This window comes from Macaca mulatta, chromosome 16, assembly GCF_049350105.2.
Source record: "Macaca mulatta isolate MMU2019108-1 chromosome 16, T2T-MMU8v2.0, whole genome shotgun sequence".
Taxonomy (NCBI): Eukaryota; Metazoa; Chordata; class Mammalia; order Primates; family Cercopithecidae; genus Macaca; species Macaca mulatta.
In genome coordinates, this window is record NC_133421.1 from 8285322 (window position 1) to 8301485 (window position 16164).

Sequence of the window (16164 nt, forward strand, 5' to 3'; positions counted from 1 at the left end):
ATTGATGGACATTTGGGTTGGTTCCAAGTCTTTGCTATTGTGAATAGTGCTGCAATAAACAAATGTGTGCATATGTCTTTATAGTAGAATGATTTATAATCCTTTGGGTATTTACCTAGTAATGGGACTGCTGGGTCAAATGGTAATTCTAGTTCTAGATCCCTGAGGAATCGCCACACTGTCTTCCACAATGGTTGAACTCATTTACACTCCCACCAACAGTGTAAAAGTGTTCGTATTTCTCCATATCCTCTCCAGCATCTGTTGTTTCCTGACTTTTTAATGATTGCCATTCTAACCAGCATGAGATGATATCTCATTGTGATTTTGATTTGCAACCAAATGGATCTTTTTTCCCAAGAAGAAGAAAGTTTAAAATAATAATAATAAATTCAAAGACCTGTTTCCTTCCTTGATCCTCATTCAATGTTTAGACAAACAATTGAATATAGAAAGATGTTTTAGGGTGGGCGCAGTGGCTCACACCTGTAATCCCAGCACTTTGGGAGGCTGAGGCGGGTGGATCACCTGAGGTTGGGAGTTCGAGACCAGCCTGACCAACATGGAGAAACCCTGAATCCACTAAAAATACAAAATTAGCCGTGAGTGGTGGTGCATGCCTGTTATCCCAACTACTCAGGAGGCTGAGGCAGGAGAATCACTTGAACCCAGGAGGTGGAGGTTTCAGTGAGCCGAGATTGCGCCATTGCACTCCAGCCTGGGCAACAAGAGCGAAACTCTGTCTCAAAAAAAAAAGACATTTTATAGTAATAATAACTATTAATAGTAATAACACCAATAGTAATATTGCCTCCGCCAGTGAGCACTTACTCTGTGACAGGCATTGTGCTAAGCTTTTTATATATAAACATTCTTTCTTAGCCCTTTCAGGTACTGATGGGGAAACTGAGTTTCAGAGAGATTAAGTGACCTACCCAGTGTCACGGAACTGTGTATCACTTGTGCTTCTAGTCATGATGCCATCCTCCTCCCAAACTGACCCTGCTGCACGACGTTTTGCTCTTTTTCAACCTTGGAAAGGAGGTTCCCCTACTCACTAGTTGCGTGCCCTTAGCCACTATGTAACCTACCTGTGCCTTGGTTTCCTTTTCTGTAAAATAGGGATCATTATTAGTACTTCATAGGATTGTGGCACAGTACGAATGAGCTGTAAAAGCATAAGCTACAGTACCTGGCACATAGTATATGCTCAATAAACTTAGCAGCCTCTATGTTATCATTATCTTTAGGCTTAGACTTGGGCCAACTGGGTGTTGAGCTCTTTGACGAGCTGCTATTTCTCTTTGCTGCATAGACTTTCTAAATCTGGCTGGGGAGACTGCTGTCTGGTTCCTGCAAAGGGTCCTGGTTAAGCTTACGGAAGGAACAGGGCTTTCCAGGAAGACAGCAGCATGGTGCATTTGAGAAACTGCAAGGAGCTCCCCACACCTAAGCACATCCTGCTATTGGGGACGAGATACGGACCCAGAGAGGTCACTGGGGGCTCTATCGTGATGAACCTTGGTTTGCTAAGCTAAGAAGCTTAAAATGTATCTTGACGTCATTGGGGTTTGAAGGATTCTAAGCATGGCGGTGACCTGAAAAAATCTGCATTTGGAAAAGTTCACTGAACAGCCGGTGTGGAGGGTGCACTAGATTATAGGGGACTATGCTAACAGCATGAAGACGTGTTAGGACACTCCAGCTAGGGCTGCGGCAGGACCCAGGTCCGGAAACCAGCATCACCCCAGAGTAGAAAGGATCATTCTACTCACTGGATTTAGATGAGGGAAACACTAATTAAAAGCACCTTCATATAGTGCTGTCTGGATTACAAAGTGCTTCCGTGTGGCTCAGCATGGGAGAGACATACTGTCCCCCGGGAGCTGTACTGCCTGTTCTCACCTTCTTCCTTGGCAACAGAACCCCTGGAATTTTAGCTGAGCACCTGGCTGCCCAAAGTAAAGCCAATCATTTCGCAGCTTCTGTTGGTGTGGCCATGTGATTAAGTTCTAGTCAACAGGATGCAAATAGAAATGATGAATGTCAGACCCCACTTACTCCTACTTGCTGGAATGTAGACACAATGGCTGGAGCTCCAGCTGCCATCTTAAACCATGAGGTAACATTAAGAGTGAAAGCCATGTGCAGTAGAACAACAAGATAGACAGAGCCTGGAACCCTAAAACTGTGGCCCACCACTCCAACCCTGGACTGACTATCTCTAGACTCTAAATGTAAGAGAGAAAGAAATCGTTTTCTTGAAATTCAATGTCATTTTAGAGTTTTCTGCTACCCACAGCCAAACCTAGTCCTAACATATATTTGAGTTGAGTTACTCAAGAGCAGAGTTGAGGCATGAACTAAGTCCAGTGCCCCTTGCCCTGTCCAGCACCAGGGGCATGCCGGGATAACTTCAGGCTCTAAAAGAACACCTGCTCAGTTGCCATTTCTAACTCACGATCGCGCACAGCCAGCATTTACTACCCAGCATCTCGTTTGTCACAACACATGAATCATTTGAAGGACCTTCGCTCCTACCTGTATGCCAGGCACGTCTCAGTAATGTGCAAGGGCTCTTTCAAGCACTCCAGGGCTTTTTCCAATCTGATCTTATATAGGAGTAGATCATCGGTTACATTCACAAGCTGCTCGAGTTTGTCATCTAACTCCTTCTTCCAGAACCGGACTTCCTCGAGTCTCTGTTCTGAAGCACACAGGGAAGTTACACCAGGGTTAATCTATCCCAAGGTAGCTAACATTCGAATTAGCAACTTGAGGACTGTTGTAAAACTACCTGTGATATGCTCTTTTCCTCTTAGCACTGTGCTACTTGGGGCATCTTTTCATCTTTCTAAATGTTTATTTGCAGGAAGGAAAGGAAGATCTATTTTCTTACAGTCCACATCAAATGTGTCATTCTACGCTCACTAGTTCTTTGGTGCCTGCTGTTTTTAATAACTTTTAATTTTATCAAAGATATAAATGTGTGTTGTTTGAAAAGTCAAATAGTATCACAAAGAGTTGAAACTCTCTGACCTGTCCCCACCCATGCCCACCTTCTGGGGGCAGCCACTTTAAACACGCTTATCACTTCTTCTGACATTTGCTTATACTGCTATTCACTCATGATCAGTTTTGATATTATATGTTGATTTCCTAGGATGAAAGATAATGATTTGCTCTTAACCAACTCACACGACATACTTCCATCTCCCAATATAGTTGTATCACCATTTTGTTAAACAATACATAAGTAAACTTATTGTTTATTTACATTTTATAAATATGTAAATGTTATTTATACCTGAGCCCTATCATACACTGTGATACATTTCTTATAAAATTTGCTGTTTTGGGGAGGGGTTAAAATGGCATTTTTGCTTCACTTTCTTTTTTAAATGATAATTAAAGGCAGATTTATTAGGCACTATAAGTAAAAAATGACTATACTAGGAAAACTATATGTTATATATATTTAACTGATAATGAGTAGTTCGGCATTTGGATCTTAAAAGTCATAATGTACTGCTTGTATTGTAGTGTCAGTTTCCACTTCCATCAACTGACCCTGTTTTTTAAAAAAAATGTTATTGTATATATTTGAGGTTTACAACATGACGTTATGAGATAGCAAAATGGGTAGCATAGTGATTGCTTCACTTTCTTTATATTATTAACTTTTTCTCAATATGCCTTTAATATATTCCAACCCATCAAGTAAGCTATCAGTTTTCTTTCTTCCTTGGAGACGTCTCTCCTAGAGCATCTTCTCCTGCTGCAATCTTCTGCTGGATTGGTTCCTCTCTAGTTTGCTGTGTAGCTATCATCCTATGACTTTGCTTCCAGGAATCCCCTTCCTTCTTCTTGTGTTGCTGTCCCATTTCCTGGATTGTTTTCTTCCTCTTCCTTGATTTACTCTCTCAGTATGCTAACGCATATCCTTCAGTAACTTCCTAAGAAATGGATGCACATGAGGTAAAGTTTTTGAAAACCTGCAAGTCTGCAAATGTCTTTATTCTACCCTCACCATTTCATTCTATTTGGCTGTGCCCTGAGTTACAGTTCGTAACTCTTTTTTATTTAGAATTGTGACTGTGTCCCTCTATTTCCTTCTAATTTCCGGAGTTTCTGTTGAGAAGTCTGATGCCATTGTGATTCCTGATTCTTTGTATGTGACCTGTTTTTTCCACTCTGAAAAATTTTAGTCATCTTTCCATTTTCCTAGTGTCCTGAAATTTCACACTGGTGTCAAACTTATTTAATTGTTGTGCCACATGCCAGACATACCCTTTGATATGGTTTGGCTCTGCGTCTGCACCCAAATCTCATCTCGAGCTGTAATCCCCACCTGTTGAGGGAGGGACTGGGTGGGAGGTAAATGAATCATTGGGGCAGTTTCCCCCATGCTGTTCTCCTGATAGTGAGTGAGCTCTCCTGAGATCTGATAGTTTTATAAGGGTCTCTTCCCCTTTCACTTTCTCTTCTCTCTCCTGCCACCATGTGAAGAAGGTCCTTGTTTTCTCTTCCCCTTCCACCATGATTGTAAGTTTCCTGAGGTCTCCCTAGCCATGTGGAACTGTGGGTCAATTAAACTTCTTTCCTTTATAAATTACCCAGTCTCCCGGTATTTCTTTATAGCAGCGTGAAAATGGAGTGATACAGAGAATTGGTACTGGAAGTGAGGCACTGCTATAAAGATAACCTGGAAATGTGGTAGTGACTTTGGAGCTGGGTAACAGGCAGAGGTTGGAACAGTGTGGAGAGCTCAGAAGAAGACAGAAAGTTGTGGGAAAGTCTGGAACTTCCTAGAGACTTGTTGAATGGTTTTAATCAAAATGTTGACAGTGATATGGACAATGAAGTCCGGTTCAGGTAGTCTCAGATGGAGATGAGGAACTTATTGGGAACTGGAGCAAAGTTCACTCTTCTTATGCTTTAACAAAGAGACTGGCAGCATTTTGCCCCTGCCCTAGAGATCTGTGGAACTTTGAATTTGAGAGAGATAATCTGAAATTGGAACTTTAAAAGGGAAGCAGAGCATAAAGGTTTAAATAATTTGCAGTCTGATCATGTGGTAGAAAAGAAAAACCCATTTTGAGGGGAGGAATTGAAGCCAGCTGCAGAAATTTGCATAAGTAACAAGAAGCTGAATGCTAATTGCCAAGACAGTGGGCAAAATGTCTCCAGGGCATGTCAGAGATCTTCACAGCAGCCCTTCTCATCACAGACCCAGAGGCCTAGGAGAAAAAAATGGTTTCCTGGGCCAGGCCTAGGACCCTGCTTCCTCATCTTCTTCTTTTTAGATACAGGATCTCACTCCATCACCCAGGCTGGAGTCAGTGGTGCAATCATAGCTCACTGTAACTTTGAATTCCTGGGCTCAAGAGATCCTCCCACCTCAGCCTCCTGGGTAGCTGAGACTACAGGTACACACCACCACACCCACCTAGTTTTCTTATTTTTGTGGAGGCAAAGGTCTCTCTATGTTGCCAAGGCTGATCGGAAACTCCTGGTCTCAATTGATCTTCCCATCTTGGCTTCCCAAAGTGCTGGGATTCCAGGTATGAGCCACCATATCTTCTCCATTTTCTCTATGTACTCTTTCTGAAACTCCTGTTAGTTATTAAGCCTCCCAGATTGAGCCTCTAATTTTCTTGTCTTTTCCTTGCTGTTATTTTTTTTGTTGTCCTTTTTTCCCACTTTCTGGAGATTCTCAACACTTCTTTTGATTTCTAAGATTTTCCTGCTCTTATATTCTTAATTTCTAAGAACGCTTGTTCTCCAAATGTTATCCGTTTTAAAGACTCCTCTGCACATCCCAAGGATGCAATCTCTTCTCTAAATTCTTGATGGATTTGATAGTATATTTCTTCTTTTTCTCTATGCACTGTCTGTCTGCTGAGTTTCTGTGTCTTTGATTATTTGTTTTGGTGTCTGCTATGTTAGTGGCTTTCCTCGATTATTTGGCGATCATCTGATTTAGACCGAGATGCTAAAGTGCTACCTGGAAATGCTGTCTACAGGGACAGTGCTTGTCAACCAGAATGGTTTACCGTACAGAGTGATCAGGTTAGACCCTGGCATCTTGCTGGAGAATCCTCAAATGTTAATATCTATAGATCTTTCCTTTTGGGCCGGTTACTTTCTACTTTCTCTGCAGAGAAGTCCTCCAGTCTCCTTCCTGAGGGTAGAAACCTGGCTACCAGTGTCCTAGGAACCAGCTGGAAGAATTACTATGTAGACATAGGAATGAATGAATCACTAAGTAGAGATTCATTGAACCCTTTAACCTTTAACCTTCTACTGGAGTGACGGAGAGCCAGAGTGAAGAGGAAGTTCTTTTTAAAGACTTTCAACCAATCTTGTTTCTGGTTCTATCCTGACCCTTCAGCTTCAGAAGTAACTGGACGCATCCAGTTTTGAGCACTGCAAGATTTCTGTAGCACGAATCAACTGGCTTCTTATTGTTCTCTACCCACCCTGACTTTCTGCAGTCCCTAGGTCTGTTACCAGTTGACCTTTGCTTTCTAAAATCTTGATTTCATCATTTGTTTACTGTTGCTTCCTCTTTAACTCTGTGTATGTGTGTGTGCGTGTGTGTGTGTGTCTCAATCTCTCTCATGCTTGGGGCATAGCTTTATTATTATTTGTTAGCTTTACTGTTATTAATTCTTTACTGCTATTTTGTTGCAATTCTAAAAGGAAGAGAAGACAAATGCATGTGCTCAATCCACCACATAGATTGGCGTCCTCCCATTGACACCTTGTAACTGATTTTCACCTCCACTGTGTACCCTCCACTACTCTACTGGACATCTCTTATCTCAAAGGTCACCAATCTTCAAGTCACCAGTCCAAATTTATTTTGGCTCAGCTCTCAGCCTCTTTGACATTAGACAACCACTGATACAATAGAAGACTTCCTTGCCTGTGAAACCTCATCTTTTGGCTTTCATAACCTTGGTTTCATCTTTTTGTTCTTCCACCTGAACTTCTGTTCCTCAGCTCTTCTCTTGGTCCTCTTCAACTCATGTGCCTTTTTCTTCTCTTTCAATACATTCTTTGGGTAATTTAATCTACACTTATGGCTCCCCTTACCCATCTTTATGTGATTACTTCCAGATTTCTAGCGTTACCTCTTAAATTCTAACAGGCTACCCACTGAACTGAACCTTCCAAATTCAAGGTCTTCCTCAGGCTTGGCCCTGCCTCATCTCCCTCTCATCTTCATCATGCTGCTCTTCCTCACATACTCTATACATCAACTTGGACCTCTCTACTCATTCCCCATAAATGTCACACTCATCCTGCCTTTATTATTTTGTCCAAGCTATCTCCTTGACTTCTGTTGTTAAAATTCATTCATAAATCCAACATACATATTATCGAGCACCTTTTCTCTCCATCTTTACTGTCATTGCCTTCATCTAGGCCAGCAACTTACAATAATTTTAGTTACTTGTCTTTTTACTTGTGTTTTGTCTCTCTTGCATAGTAGAATGTATCAGTCTTTTTCAATTTTATACTCCTAAGCATCTAGCACAGGGTCAGACCTATTTGAAGGATGAATGAATGAATGAATGAGCTCTGGTCCCATTAACCAGGATAGGGAACTACAGAAGCAGAAGCAAGTTTTGAAGGACAGTCATGAGTTCATCTTGGGATATACTTATTTTGAGGTGCCTGAAGGAATCTAGGTGGCAATATATAGCAAGTAGTTCTCTATTTCCCCAAAAAGTTCTCATGAGAAATTAGAGTTGAAGATTTCTATTTGCAAACCAATAACACAAAGAAAATAGTGATAAAATTTCTAATGAGGTCATCAAGAGAGATTGCATAGAGGGAAGAGAAGAAAAAGCTAAGAAGACCAAGAACAAAACACTAAAGAACACCAATAGGAAATGAATGGAGAAAGAAGCATCAACAACAGAGAAGAGGAATAAATGGCCAGAGAGAAAGGAAATGAATCAGGAAAAATTTGTGCCATAGAATTCTAAAAGTAACTGGACGCATCCCGTTTTGAGCATCCAGTATTGTAGAGAGGTCAAGTTGGATGAACACTAAGTGAGTGTTAGATTGGGAAATTGAGTAGTCATTGGATGTGACCAGTTGGAAGTGATTTGCCCTCTCCTCCAATCTGACGGTGCTTTATTGGTGCCACTTATGGGATGAATCACACCGTATCCTGGGTATCCTGTACTGGACTCATCTCTACTTTCAGACTGCAAGCTCCCCAAGGGCAAGCACCAGTCTGGTGTATCTGTATCATCAGCACCAGCACAGGTACTTGCAAGTTATTTTTAACTTTTTATTGAAATATCAAAAACCTATAGAGGAGTACACATATTATAAAATCATAAAATTCAATGCATTTTCATAGTGAACACACACGTATAACACAGACCCAACTCAAGAAACAGAATATAACTGGCATCCTAGGAGGTCTCTCATGACCCCTTCCAGTTCCTATCATGCCACACACCAAGGTAGACTTCTAACAGTATAGATTAACTTTTCCCTTTTATTTGGTTTGCTTTATTTTACATAAATAGAATAATACAGCACGTACTCATCTGTGTGTCATTTATTTCACTCAACATCTTACTAAGTTTGTAAGAGTCATCTGTAGTGTTGTGTATAGCTGTAGACCACTCATTCTCTTTACTGTAAAGTGTAGCAGATTTATCCATCCTACTGTTGATGAGCATGTGGGTAGTTTTAGTTTGGGGCCATTACAAATGGCACTCCTTTGGCCATTGCAGCATATATATTTGGTAAACATATATTCCTGTATGATAAAACTCTAAAGGTAGAATAACCAGGTGAAAAGTAGGCATATCTTCAACTATACTCAATACTGCCAAAGCTTTCCAAAGTGATTATAGCAGTTTATATTTCCACCAGCAGAGTATGACAGTACCAGTTGCTCCACATCCTCTTCCCTCTCCTTTCTTTTTGTTCTCTTCCTTCTTTTTAATTGTAGCCATTCCATGGCTGTATAATGGCATCTCAACTTGATTTTAATTTGTATGTCCCTGATGACTCATAAAACTAGAGCACTTCTTCACATGTTCATCGGCTGTTTGAATGTCCTCACTTGTAAGGCGTCTGTCAAGGTTTTGTCCATTTGTTTGTTGAGTTATCTGTCTTTTTCTTTTGTATTCTTAAAAGTTCTTTATATATTCTGAATATGGATTTGTCAGATACATATATTGCAAATATCTTCTCGTACTCTTTAGATTGCTGTTTAGCCTTTTGATGAGGTGTTTTTGTTAAACGAAAGTTCTTCATTTTAATATAGTTCAATGTATTATTTTTCTTTTCTATGAATGGCTCTTTTCAGTCCTGCTTAAGAAATCTTTGCCTTCTCCAAGTCATAAAGATCATAAAGATATTCTCCCCTAAGTGATGATTGTTTCACCTTTCCCATTTAGATATACACTCCACTTAGATTTGCAGATAGATAGATAGATGATAGATAGATAGATAGATAGATAGATAGATAGATAGATAGATAGATAGATAGAAAATACGAGTTAGGGGTTGGAATATCTTTTTTTTTTTTTTTTTTTTTGAGATGGAGTCTTGCTCTGTCGCCCAGGCTGGAATGCAGTGGCGCAATCTCGGTTCACTGCAACCTCCACCTCCCAGGTTCACGCCATTCTCCTGCCTCAGCCTCCAGAGTAGCTGGGACTACAGGTGCCTGCCACCACGCCTGGCTAATTTTTTGTATTTTTAGTAGAGACAGGGTTTCACCGTGTTAGCCAGGATGGTCTCGATCTCCTGACCTTGTGATCCTCCCACCTTGGCCTCCCAAAGCGCTGGGATTACAGGCATGAGCCACTGCGCCCAGCCGGAATGTCATTGTTTTATATGAATATCTAATTGGCCAATTAGAAAAGGCTCTCCTTTTCCCATTACACTGTAGTGTTGCTTTGTCATACTCAGATGAATGTGTGTGGGTTTGTTTGTGGACTTTGTCATGTTTCATTGGTCAACAGGTCTCTCCCCACTTATACTTTGCTGTCTCAGTTGCCATAGCTTTGTCACAGCTCTCAGTACCTATGGTAGAAGTCTTCCAACTGTGTTCTTCTTTAAGATAGTTGTGCCTATTTTTTTTATTTTCTTTCTTTTGAGATGGCTTCTCGCTCTTGTCGCCCAGGCTGGAGTGCAGTGGCACGATCTTGGCTCACTGCAACCTCCGCCTGCCTGCCGGGTTCAAGCAATTCTCCTGCCTCAGCCTCCTGAGTAGCTGGAATTACAGGTGTGCGCCACCATGCCCAGCTACTTCTTTTATACTTTTAGTAGAGACAGGGTTTCGCTATGTTGGTCAGGCTGGTCTCAAACTCCTGACCTCAGGTGATCCACCTGCCTCAGCCCCCCAAAGTGCTGGGATTACAGGCATGAGCCACTGCACCCAGCCTAGTTCCTATTCTTGATGCTTTGCATTTCCATATGAATTTTAGAAGCAGTTTGCCAATTTCACCATAAAACTGCTGAGATTTGCATTAGCACTGCATTGAATCTATAGATTAATTTTTGAAGGGAATCAACACTTTTAAATACTAGGCTTTCCAATTCATTAACTCATAAATCCCTGCATTTACTAAGAGTTTCTTTAATTTCTTGCAAAAATGATTTTTCAGTGCAAAACACTTGCACATCTTTTGCTAGATTCATTCCTACGTATTTGATTTTTTAATGCCTAATGGCTAATTTTTAAAATGATTCAATGAATCAATGAAGGTTCACTTTTTCCCATATATACTGAAACACAGTATTGTAAAAATGAATAATGCCTTCTCTTTTTTCTTTTGAGACAGAGTCTCGCTCTGTCACCCAGGCTGGAGTGCAGTGGCGCGATCTTGGCTCACTGCAACCTCCATCTCCTGGGTTCAAACGATTGTCCTGCCTCAGCCTCCTGTGTAGCTGGGACTACAGATGCGCGCCACCACACCCGATACATTTTTTGTATTTTTAGTAGAGACAGGGTTTCACTGTGTTAGCCAGGATGGGCTCGATCTCCTGACCTCGTGATCTGCCCACCTCATCCTCCCAAAGTGATGGAATTATAGGCCTGAGCCACCACACCCAGGTGCCTTCTCATTTTTAACACCTATCTATTTGCACAATTATTTAGAACAGGCCTATCTGCAGGGTGGTATCAATGTAAGGGTCAACCTATAAGGAGAGCCTAACATCTAACATTGCTGACCTGAATGAAAGTTTAGTTTATTGGAAATTAGAAACTACAGTCCTCAGACCAGGTTTGATCCACAAATGTGTTTGTACAGCTGGCCCAGTGTTATAAATAAATTAAATCAGTTACCAACATTGAAAACGTGAATAAATTCCAGCTTTCCAGATTTTCTTGAAAAAAAAAAAAAATCCAACAATTAGGCAACACTGGGCCCATGTTCTTTCTTGGAAGAAATGGGTTGAAATCGAGTAGCACCTTCCTCCTTAGATGGGGCACATGTTCTCCAGGTCCCCACAGTCTCTACTAAACCCTAATGCCTTACACCCAACCCCTATGCTACCTGCTTGGTCCCTGTAGATAGTTGAGTTGGTGACCCCTGGTTAATCCCTTTTTGGCATTTATGAGATATTGGTTGTTTGTTTTGTTTTATGTTTATTTTTGTTTTGATTATTTAAGGACACTATCTTTTGTTTTAATGTGCTTTCCTGAGATCTTTGCTAAAGAACACTACCTTTTAAATACTGTGTTAGGCCAGGTACAGTGGCTCGCGCCTGTAATCCCAGCACTTTGGGAGGCCGAGGCAGGTGGATCACCTGAGGTCAGGAGTTCAAGACCAGCCTGGCCAACATGGTGAAACTCCATCTGTACTGAAAATACAAAAATTAGCCAGGTGTGATGGCGTATGTCTGTAATCCCAGCTACTCGGGAGGCTGAGGCAGGAGAAGCTCTTGAACCTGGAAGGCAGAGATTGCAGTGAGCTGAGATTGTGCCACTGTACTCTGGCCTGGGTGATGCAGCGAGACTCTGTCTCAAGAAATTTAAATAAATATAAATAAGTACTGTTTTAAGTAAGGAATTGTCAAGAGGAAATGACTCTTCTTTTAAGACTCAAGTAAATGTTCTTCTCTAGAAAAACTTTTCCAGTGTTTCATGTCTACTCCACCCCTGTCTTTGTTCCCCCACCCCAGCACCTATCTGGTTATACAATTGTCCCTTGGTATCCTCGGAGGATTTGTTCCAGAGTCCTTGACAGATACCAAAATCCATGGATGCTCAAGTCTTTTATACAAAATGGTGTAGTGTTTGCATTTAACCTATGCACATCCTCCCATGTACTTTCCTTTTCTCTTTTCCTTCTTTCTTCCTTCTTTCTTTTTCTTTCTTTCTTTCTTTCTTTCTTTCTTTCTTTCTTTCTTTCTCTCTCTCTCTCTCTCTCTCCCTCCCTCCCTCCCTCCCTCCCTTCCTTCCTTCCTTCCTTTCTTCCTTTCTTCCTTTCTTTCTCTCTTTCTCTCTTTCTTTCTTCTTTTCTTTTTCTATTTTTTTTAAGAAACAGGGTCTTGCTGTATCACCCAGGGTGGGCTCTAACTGCTGGACTCACGCGATCCTACTGCCTCAGCCCTCCAAGTAGCTAGGACTCCCAGCAGCTGCTACCACACCCAGCCAGTATACTTTAAATCATCTCCAGCTTACTTATAATACCTAATACAATGCAAACACTATGTAAATAGTTGTTGAACTGTATTGTTTCTATATGTATTTTTAATTGTTGTATTGTTATCTTTTATTGGTTTTTTTCCTAAGTATTTTGGACCTACAATTGGCTGAACCCATGGATACGAAGTGCTGACTGTATTCTGATGATTAATTTTTTTGTCTTTATCCTCTTCAAGCTAAAAGCCCCTACAAAGCAGAGATTCTGATCATTCCCTGTGATATGCCTCATGTGTAGTATATAGATGCCCATAGATGCTCAATAACTGTGCATCAAATCAACAAATAAATGAATGATGGGTGGCTGAAAATCAGACTGGGTTACCTTGTGTCTATCTTAGGGCAGTGAACTTAAACATAGAATCTGGGGAATACACTCGATTTTCTCTAATACTCAAGAATAATACGTTGCCACACCTGAACATGACACTATAGCTAAGCTCATCAGCCTCATCCTAGCATGTTCGCGAATATGCCAAGCATGTTTTCTTACCTAGTTTCTTGTTCACATCACTTTGAGATTTTCTTGTAGTCTTTCCAATTTCATCCACAAGCCTCTGGCTTTCTGCGACCAGGCGTTCCGATCGGGACCTTTGGGCATCTGCTCTGTGGTACTGGTTCTTGTTAGCAATGTGCCACTCTGAGGGCAGGAACTTGGGCGGAGGTTGTAATAGTTTAGCCATTTGAGGTTTCCAAAGTCCGGATCAGAGGTAGACTCTTTTAGATTAAATGAAAGCAATTTGTCCTTTTTATGTCAATTTTTATTAAAGCATGACATACATATGGAAAGTTGAATAAATCATGATCTGTACACAAAATGAATCCACCTGTGTAGCTGGCACCCAAACCAAGAAACAAGCATTACCGGCATCTCTAACCTCTTCCCAGCAACTCCACCTCAAGCCCCTCAGGGTAACCAGTATCCTGACTTTTAACACTACAAATTCGTTTTGCTGTTTTTGAATTTAACATAAATGGAATCATACTGTGTGTATTATTTTGTATCTGACTGCTTTAGCTCAACATTAGAATTGCGAGGTCGTGGAGTAATGTTCTGCCAAACAGATGAACCCAGACATGTTTTCTAGGAGAAGAAGAGGAAGAAGAAGAGGAAGAGGAAGAGGAAGAAGAAGAAGAAGAAGAGGAAGAGGAGGAGGAGGAGGAGGAAGAATAGGAGGAGAAAGAGGAGGAGGAGGAGAAGGAGGAGGAGGAGAAAGAGAAGGAGGAGGAGAAGGAGAAGGAGGAGGAGGAGGAAGAGGAGGCGGAGGAAGAAGAAGAAGAGGAAGAGGAAGAAGAAGAAATGTGACGTGTAAACTGACAACTGGGTATCGAACCTGTTCAACACGTAAAAGAATCTAAAAACTTCCAGGACAAAGGAAAGGAGAGGACAGGAAGGGGAACAACACAGGGGAAGCCAGCTGGCAGAAGCTGTCGGCAATGGAAACACTAAAATTACCCACTTCATCTCCATACAACTCTGATGGACCGTGAGAACTGTCTTCCTCAGATAGGGCTGAAATCTGCCCCCAATTCCAACTCTACCTCAAAGTCTGAGCCGCTGCTTTTAGGGGCCTCTGGATCTCTGAAGCCTTCACATATGTAAGGATGAAACTAGAGTCAGATCTTGACCAGGCTGAGAACCGCAGCCCACCCAGCCCCCTCAGACAACATGGAGTTTCTCCATTTCTTCCTAGTCCAGTCCCTTTTATGACTTCTACCAAATTTATCTGAGTGTGGAGCCCAGCATTTAACCCAAGACTCCTGGATAAGTCTGAGTAGTCCTCAGAGAGGTGGGGACCTAAATTAGGGCTCATCCCCACGCCATGAGGATTTGGTTAGGCGGGGAGGGTTGCGGGTGGGGGTCGGTGGGATAGGGTCAAGGTTTACTTACCTCAGCGCCACACAGAACCACTTCGCAAGCTCGGGATGGGAGCCTCCTTACCCTAAATGGAGCTTCCAGCTCTTGCAGAACAAAGAGGTAAACATCGCGGTCTCCATGACAACAAGTGACGCGTTGCCAGGGCAAAGAGGGCGGGTTCCGCCCGGAGCAGCCTTGCCTCAGTGGCTTGGCGCAGGCGCAAATTCTGCGGACTCCAGAGCCAGAGACCCGGGAGTGTGGCGTGTGAGAAGGGTAAGGCCAGATGCTGCGGCCACCTCAACCTACCGCGAAGACGCGGGTCACCAAGCAGAATACAGCAGCCAAAGCCCCGAGCTGGGAGTCAGGAGACCTGCGTCCAGTCCGGGCCCTCCCGCAGGCCGAATCATCTCGGGTCGCGCTGTACCCCGGGTCTCGGACTCCCCGGGTATACAGTGGGGTTGGGCTGAGTGATGCCTCCAGGCCCTCGCAGTGGCAGGTGAAATTGAGGGTTAAAAATCAGGAAAGCAAGTTGATGGATTATGTAAGCTCCAATGAGTTTCCTCCAGCGTTTGTATAGGTCTGTTACCACCACTGGCTTATTTCTGCGTGGGACGCCCGATAGGGCACTCCCTGAGGGTAGGTGTGAGTAGGACGCCTTCAGACAAACACTCCAGAAGTCACTCTACATCCACTAGGAGATGGAAAATATGGGAGAAAAATTAAATCAGAGGGGATAGGTCCAGAAGATTTAATATTTGTCAAGTAGGACTTCCAGAAGGAAAGAAAAAAAAATGGCAAAACAATTATGAAGGTGAGAGACATAACCTGAGCTGAAGACTCAAGTCTTTAGATTAATGACCCAAGGCCGGGCGCGGTGTCTCACGCCTGTAATCCCAGCACTTTGGGAAGCCCAGGAGGGCGGATCACGAGGTCAGGAGATAGAGACCATCCTGGAAAACATGATGAAACCCTGTCTCTAATTTAAAAAATACAAAAAATTAGCCAGGCATGGTGGTGGGCAGCTGTAGTCCCAGCTACTCGGGAGGCTGAGGCAGGAGAATAGCGTGAACCTGGAAGGCGGAGCTTGCAGTGAGCTGAGATTGCGCCATTGCACCTCCAGCCTGGGCGGCAGAGCCAGAAAAAAAAAAAAAAAAAAGATTAACGACCCACCTGAAATTAACACACACACGCCCACTCCTTACTTATAGTCCTCCCTGTGGATTATACATATAATCCATATAGTGATTAGCTCCAGGATCCCTCTCAGATACCACAATCTGCAGATTCTCAAGTCTCTTATATAAAGTGCTGTAGTATTTGTATATAACCTATGCATATCCCTAGATAGACATACTTTACATCATCTCTAGATTGCTGCAATACCAAATACAATGTCTAATACAATACTTAATACACTGCCTAATGCAATACATAATACAATACCTAAACCAATGCCTAATACCTAATACAATACCTAATAGAATGCCTACTACCTAATACAGTACCTAATACAATATCTAATACAATGTCTAATACAATACTCAATGCAATATCTAATACATTATACAACATCTAATACCTAATATAATACCTAATACAATGCCTAATACAA

At 42.1% G+C, this 16164-nt stretch overlaps 1 protein-coding gene across 1 annotated transcript in view; it reads right to left on the reverse strand.

Moving 5' to 3' along the window:
• Window positions 1-15158, reverse strand: part of TEKT1 (tektin 1) — a 28737-nt gene extending 13579 nt beyond the window's left edge. Inside the window, exons 1-3 of the mRNA XM_015118409.3 lie at window positions 14586-15158; window positions 13188-13411; window positions 2542-2707 (exon numbers count right to left, since the gene is read on the reverse strand). Of these exons, the coding sequence (XP_014973895.3) occupies window positions 2542-2707; window positions 13188-13377 (356 nt within the window). The 5' untranslated portion in view covers window positions 13378-13411; window positions 14586-15158. The remainder of the gene's footprint in view (window positions 1-2541; window positions 2708-13187; window positions 13412-14585) is intronic.
• Window positions 15159-16164: the final 1006 nt, after the last annotated feature.